The sequence below is a fragment of the Phocoena sinus genome, chromosome 10 (assembly GCF_008692025.1).
Source record: "Phocoena sinus isolate mPhoSin1 chromosome 10, mPhoSin1.pri, whole genome shotgun sequence".
Lineage (NCBI taxonomy): Eukaryota > Metazoa > Chordata > Mammalia > Artiodactyla > Phocoenidae > Phocoena > Phocoena sinus.
The window spans coordinates 57,562-64,098 of NC_045772.1; the positions used below are offsets into that span (position 1 = coordinate 57,562).

At 56.6% G+C, this 6,537-nt stretch overlaps 1 protein-coding gene across 1 annotated transcript; it reads right to left on the minus strand.

Moving 5' to 3' along the window:
- Positions 1 to 205: 205 nt before the first annotated feature.
- On the minus strand, positions 206 to 6,164 carry ACR (acrosin). The gene is made up of 5 exons (XM_032645383.1): positions 6,088 to 6,164; positions 4,867 to 5,073; positions 4,380 to 4,663; positions 1,352 to 1,497; positions 206 to 847 (listed from the first exon to the last, which is right to left on the minus strand). The coding sequence occupies exons 1-5, from the start codon at positions 6,153 to 6,155 to the stop codon at positions 302 to 304; spliced, it is 1,251 nt and encodes a 416-aa protein (XP_032501274.1). The 5' UTR covers positions 6,156 to 6,164; the 3' UTR covers positions 206 to 301.
- Positions 6,165 to 6,537: the final 373 nt, after the last annotated feature.

Consider the following 6,537-nt stretch of genomic DNA (forward strand, 5'->3'; position numbering starts at 1 on the left):
CTAAGTGCTAAATGATTACCTGGACCACAGCCCCAGGTCACCTTGCTCTAGTTTTTAAAATCAAGATTTAAAAAGAACCACAATTGACATCATTAATACAAGCAATTCCAACTTGTCGGGTGGTGAACGGAGGCGGCAAGGTGGTTGAGATGAGGGATTGAGTTGGGGAGGGCAGATAGGAAGAAGTCCAGAAAGCATCTCTTTATGTACATATACTTATATTTGTATTTATAATCATTTATTTCGACTTTTTTTCCTCAGGAGTGAGGGATTCAATGGGTCCGTTGAGAAGGGAGTCAGGTCAGAAGGAGGCAGGCTGCTCTGGGATGTCTGTGGTCTCCATTTCATAAGTGCACTTTCTGTCAAAAAAGGCCTTCCCCTTCAAGGCCTCTATGAGCTGCTGTAGTCGCTTGGCAAAAGAAAGTGCTTGGGGAGGTTTAGCGGAAGGTGGCGGTGGGGGACGGGGGGGCGGTTGGGGAGGGGGGGGCGGCTGGGGAGCGGGGGGCGGTGGAGCTGCGGGTTGCGGTCGGGCCACTGCAGCGGGGCTCTGGGAGGGAGGTGGTCGAGGAGGGTGTTGGAAGTACCAAGGTGGGCGAATAGAAGGCTGAGTGGAGGCGGGTTTAGTGGGGGGCGCTGGAGTAGAAGGAGGGGGAGGGGTGGGCAACTGAATCCTGTGCAAAGCGTTAGAACCAATCTTGGAAGCAATCCAGTTCAGATAGGACCAGGTAGACGTGTAGACTCCGGGGCGCTTAGCTCGGGCACAGCCTACGCCCCAGCTTGTGATTCCCACGACCACGTAGCTGTTTTCCACGCTCTCCCTGCACATGAGAGGCCCGCCGCTGTCCCCCTGCCCAGAAGGACACAGAAGTCGCTCTCTGCCGGAGCCACTTTCCCTGCCCAGAAGCGTCATAGACTCTGGGAGGCATTTTTGCAGTCGTATGGTTCCCTGCTGCCATAAACACAGGCGGTTGTGGTAAAGTTGAGGTGCACCAACAGCTTCTCTGGGATGTGAGAAGGGTGTGGATTGTCATGGGTTTCCTCGCAGTGAGGGGGCAGGATGAGCAAACACATGTGCCTGTGCACGTGGTTTTACGTTCATACGTGAGCATGTGTGTGCAAGGGGATTTGACTGTTTTGCATTGTGGTGAAGAGAGGTGAGCATCGTCTTTGGAGCAGTGTTTGGACCATATGATCTCTGCGTTAGGGTGGGATGAAGTTCTACAGATGGTGATTGACTCTTTGTAGGGGCAGCTCACTGACTGCAGATGCTGGAAGACGGGACCAGGGAAATTTGCTCAGGGATCCAAAAAAGAGGTGTCCGCAAGGGCCTGGGCACCCAAAGGAAAGTTACCTGGCAGGTGTCAATCTTGCCTTCAGGATACCCTGCGCACACATTGGTTGAACGAATGCGCCCATTGTACCAGCCGGTCGAGTTACATAAGTTGAGGTCGATGATGTCCACACGTGCCTCCTGCAGTTTAGGTGATATCCTGGGGGCTACAGCCAGGCAACTCAGTGGTCAGTGATCACAGAAGACGTGTTCTGGTAAAGCCTTCCTCCCTCCACTAAAACCCCATCGTCCTGAAATGCTCTGTTTAAACCTGAGATCCATGCAAGTCAATGCCCCCGGCCTCTCCTTACCCACTCCTGAACGGAAGAAAACACACAGCTGGAAGAGCAGAGGAGAGACGGGAGATGGAGGTGGAGGAGAGAGGAAGAGAGGAAGGAGGTGCACGTGGGCAGACGGCAGGTGGAGGATGGAGGGATACAGCTGGAGCGTCGTGTACGTTAATGGTAGATGATGGCTTACAGCGGGGATGTGAACAATTATACTGAGGATGCCCTGAGCGCTCACTATGAATCGCACAGGCTTCGTCCCATTCACTCCTCACAGCTGCCTCAGGAGCTAGGAACGGTTATTCCCCTTTTCTCCCATCAAGAGATTGGAGCACCGCTTGCCAGGGTCACGGCAGGGACCTGGTGCAGCTTGGATTCACACCCAGGTTTTCCTCTCTAGACTCAAGTCCAGGCCATGCCTTTCGTTCTGGCTATAGGTCACCCCCCTGCTTTTTATCCTCCACCCGGTTGTGGATGGGACCCGCTGGACTTGGTCTGATGAGTCCCTCTCCATGTGCCTCGTATCTGTTTTGAGATGTGGAGAGAGCAGGGCTATGCAGGGCCTCCACACACAGGCAGACCTGTCAGGGGCACGGGTGGTTGAAATGACCCCTGAGGCCACGTTAGAACTTCCTTTATTACCTCAGATGCTCAGCCATGACCAGGGGTTAAGAAAGGCCCAGCCTGTGATGGGGCCGGAGCAGCCAGCTCCATTGCCTCTGGCTTGGAGCCCAAGAGCCCACGCGACCGCCCCTCTGCATCACGTGGTCCCACAGAGAGGAGGGTTCCACTGGCCCTGCCACAGCAGCACCCACAGCCCAGCCACAGCCCAGTGGGCTTGACCGTCGTCTGCAGTACAGATGGGAGCTGCCAGGACAGACCTGTCGGAGGGGCAGACCCGGAGCGTGGCTCTGAAGGCCGAGACTGGAAGGCAGGCGCCCCGTGGAGCTCTGCGGGTGGGGCGGGCACAGGCAGCATTCAGTAGATGGCTGCTGAATGCATGTGTACGTGGCTTTGGTTACGCTTCCAATCTCCTCAGCCCCCACCTTTCCTTCCCATCCAAGCAGCAATGAGGGTTTTGTACACGCACTGCCCTTCGGGTAGGGGTAACACGGAAATAACAATGGCAAGCCTGGCTTGTTGGCCATTAAGGTGAGCTTTTAAATCTATGGCAGAGCCCACAGTCTTGAAAGCCATGAGATTCACTGTTAAGAGCCAGGTGTCCTGAAACACAGAAGAGTTTTCTCAGTCCCAGCACCTTGGCTTTAAACATCAAATGGCAAAAAAGCCTGCAGGAGCTAAAAATTCAATGGAAAAAGAGGCCGATTCCCAAAAGTGCTCTTCCAGCCCCAAAGCATCCGAGTTCAAGGAACAGGTAGGTCAAGGAAAAGAAAGGTCGGAAGGAATATCACAGGAGGCTGGGGGTTTCTTTAAGACTTGGCCTTAAAGGTGGGGGATGTGCTTGCAAAAAAAAAAAGATAGAAATCTCATTAAATTTAAGGTGATTCTAGAACAAAATAGGTCTTGCATGACATCCAGGGTATAGGTGGGAGCCCACAGTTCTCCTGAGCAAAAGGACAGCAGAGGTGGGGTTGGCGGGCGGGGAGGGGGGGCGGCGGTCACCAGATAGGAATCCTGAGACCAGCCTTCCAGGGACTGCAAGAACCCCCAAAAGAACCCCCGTTGGACGGGTGGGCAGAGCAGGGCAGGCCAGGGGATGAGAAAAGAAGAAAGTGTGCACTTTCTCTAGAGATGATGGCAGAGCCACAGATACCAACAGCCGGACAGGGATTGACACCCCAGGCCAGGGAGGAAAGGTTGTGAGTCAGCAAAGGCCAGTGAAAGCACAGGCGGCTGGGAGGAGATGCCCTTCCCCAAGGGACAGCATAGGTGGCAATCCTATCAGAAACTAAGAGCAAACTTTGAGAGAGGAGAAAACGAGTTAAGGGAAGAATCCAAAATTACCAATTTTTGTTACCAAAAAAAGAAAACAATACTGAGTTTTAAACCCCAAATGATTGAACTGCCTTGAGTTAGGAATCCCAGATTTTCCATTATCAATGAACAAAAGAGATTGAAAGCTAAGTTAATTTCAATCACACCTTCACATCCCTAATGTGACTCACGCACCCACCTACGGAAAGCTGAATGGGCAGCTCACGAGCAGAGCCTGTCCTACTCCGTCTTGCCCCGCTAGCAGAACCTTGCTGATCCGCAGAAAGCCACACCCACCGCCAGCCCCTCTCCCGGTCTCCAGAGGACACGCGCAGTAACGGCTGGGCAGGATGGGCTGCTGGGAAGCATGTGGAGCAGAGGTGGCACTAGGACAGAAGGGCCAGGCTCAGGAGCCGCAGAGCTTGGAGACCACGTGACCTGCCCTTCCATATACAGATGGGGAAACTGAGGCACTGAGAGGGAGGCTCAGTCTAAAGCCCTTCTCCAAGTGCTGCTACGGGGCATGTCCCCCACTTCCAGAACTCACCCCGGGGCTCCAGGCACAGCCTCGACCCCATGCTAAAGACGCCAAGGTTCTCCTGGCGCCTGCCATCTGCCTCTCCCCAGGGGGCACACCAGCCACCAGTGAGGGGCCCTGGGCAGGGAACTCCACTCTGTTTCTCTGGCTGTGAAAGGGGACAGTGACTGGACCCGCTCACAGCACCGTGCTGGGGACTGGGTGGGGCTAGGGCAGGCATCCACATATTTCCCCTTCACCTCAAGGACCACCAACGAGGTGACCAGCACTTCTCCCTGCCAGTACTCACCGTTGTCTTTTAAGAATCCCCAGCCGGCCACCCAGCATGTCTGGGGAATTCTGGGTGGGCCTGCCCGAAATTGGGGCAGGCAGCCTGGTCCAATGAAGTGCCCACAGGGAACAGGAGGGGTGATCTTCATGAGAGCAATGTCGTTTGCCTCTGAGCCCGAGGAGTATTTCTCGTGAATGATGATCTTCTCAGCGTATCTCTCCTGCAGAGGCGGCTTCACTGGCTTATTGCTTCCCCACACGACTTCCCTTGCTCCGAAAATCAGCCTCCAGTCGGTAACTTTGCTGTGGGCACAGAGGTAAGCCAGGTCACCCTCACTGTGGACTGGCTGGTGACCGTGACCCTTGGAGCACCCCATCCCCAGCGGGTGTGGGTCAACCACACGGGGCCCAAAGCATCAGGTTTCCCCGGCACACAGACCCTCAGAGAACGCCCAGTTCTGAGAAGAGCCTTTCTGAAGACCCCCTCCGCGTGTTCCCGCACATACGTTTTGCTCCGGAAGCAGTGAGCAGCAGTGAGCAGCCAGTGGGCGTTCAGCAAGGTGCCCCCACACACGTGATACCGCCGATTGTCATGGTACGTGAGGACCTGGAGGCTGACCATCCAGGGCCAGGCCCCGACCGCTGCAGGCTGCCCACCGATGATACGCATGCCCCCTTGCTGGTTCTGCCTGAACCGTAGCCCGCAGGGGCCACTGAGGAGAGACCATGGGCACAGTTCGAATCAAGAATAGGCCAGCCTGTCCTCTTGCCTCCACAACTGGGGGAGAGGGGCATGGGACTGGTCACAGTGGGGAAGAGCTGTGGGGTCCTGCGAAAGCAGGGGCAGCTCGAGGGTGTGGGATCCAGGGGGACGGCTGAGCAGTGGTGCTGTGGCGGCTGTGACAGGAAGCCACGGGCTCCAGGAACTTTTCCAGGGGTGGCATTTCTTGGGTCTTGTGAGTGTGGTCACAAGGTGGGGATAGAGGGGCCCATGGGTAGCTAGGACAGACTGTGAGGGCCCTAGAAGTATGGGAGTTCCCTGATCAGAGGGGGAGGCTAAAGGTGGGAGCAGAGGGGGGTCATCTTGTGTGGGAAACTCCGGGAAGAGCCGGCGGGTCCTGGGGCTGCAGGGCTGGGTTGGACAATGGTAGGAGGAGAGCAGCCGCAGGTAGATAAAGTGACCCCCAGGGGAGGGGGGCACACTGGGGCGGGAGCGGTCCAGAGGGGGAAGGTCAGGGCTCTGTGTCTCTGGTGGGAGTTTGGCAGCCATTGGCATTGCGGGGCACCTTGGGGGCTTGGGATTCTACACGTGGAGTGGAGGTCCCAGAGGTACCGCCTGACGATACCCTGGGGCCTTTGGGGTCACCCTCAGTGGGGGGGGTCCCAGTATCTGCGGGAGGACAGGAGCTCCTGAGAATCAAGACTCCCGTTCAAGAGGCAGTGAAGTCCGTCACTGGGCGGGGAGGGAGCACAGGCCTGTGTGCTGCAGAGCCCCAGGAGTCGATCTCTGGAGGAAACCATGGACGTCTGGGGCCCTGGGGGCTCTGGGATGAGGATGCTGGGAGCAGGGATGGTCTGGGTTGGGGATGTGGGTAACAGGCGCTGTGAGACCCGGGGGACTGCTGAGGCCCCAGCTTGGCTTCCTCCAGAGCCCTGGACAGAGGGTGTCTGGGTGGGGTCTCTTACTCAGAGGACACCCTCCCCGCCCCTGTGTCTCCGACACTTACTCACACGTGGTGTTATCTCTAGCGACCACAGACACTGCCAAGACCAGCAGAACGGCAGTTGGCAGCATCTCTACCAAACTCCTGCCCCAGCCTGGCCTGGAAGCCCAGTGACCTCACAAAGCTCCATGGCCTTCTGACCAATCAGCAGAGTGACCTCCCACCCCCCACCCTCCAAGCAGTCAGGCCAGGCAGGAGGAGCCCTTTAGCTCAACCGGTTCATGCTGAAGTGACTTCCCAACTTCCTGCACAGGTTTCCCCCGCGCCAGGGTGACGTGGGTTCACATGCAGCCCCCTCCCTCTGTCCCAAGGCCAGGATCTTCAGTCCCAGTTATCTTCCAAGGTCCCACACCATCTGAGGTTCCAGCTTTACGCAGGTTCAGGGTCTGACCCTCACGCAAGCTGTAGCCACAGTCCCATTCCAACTCACAGACTGAGGGGCAGCTCAGCCAC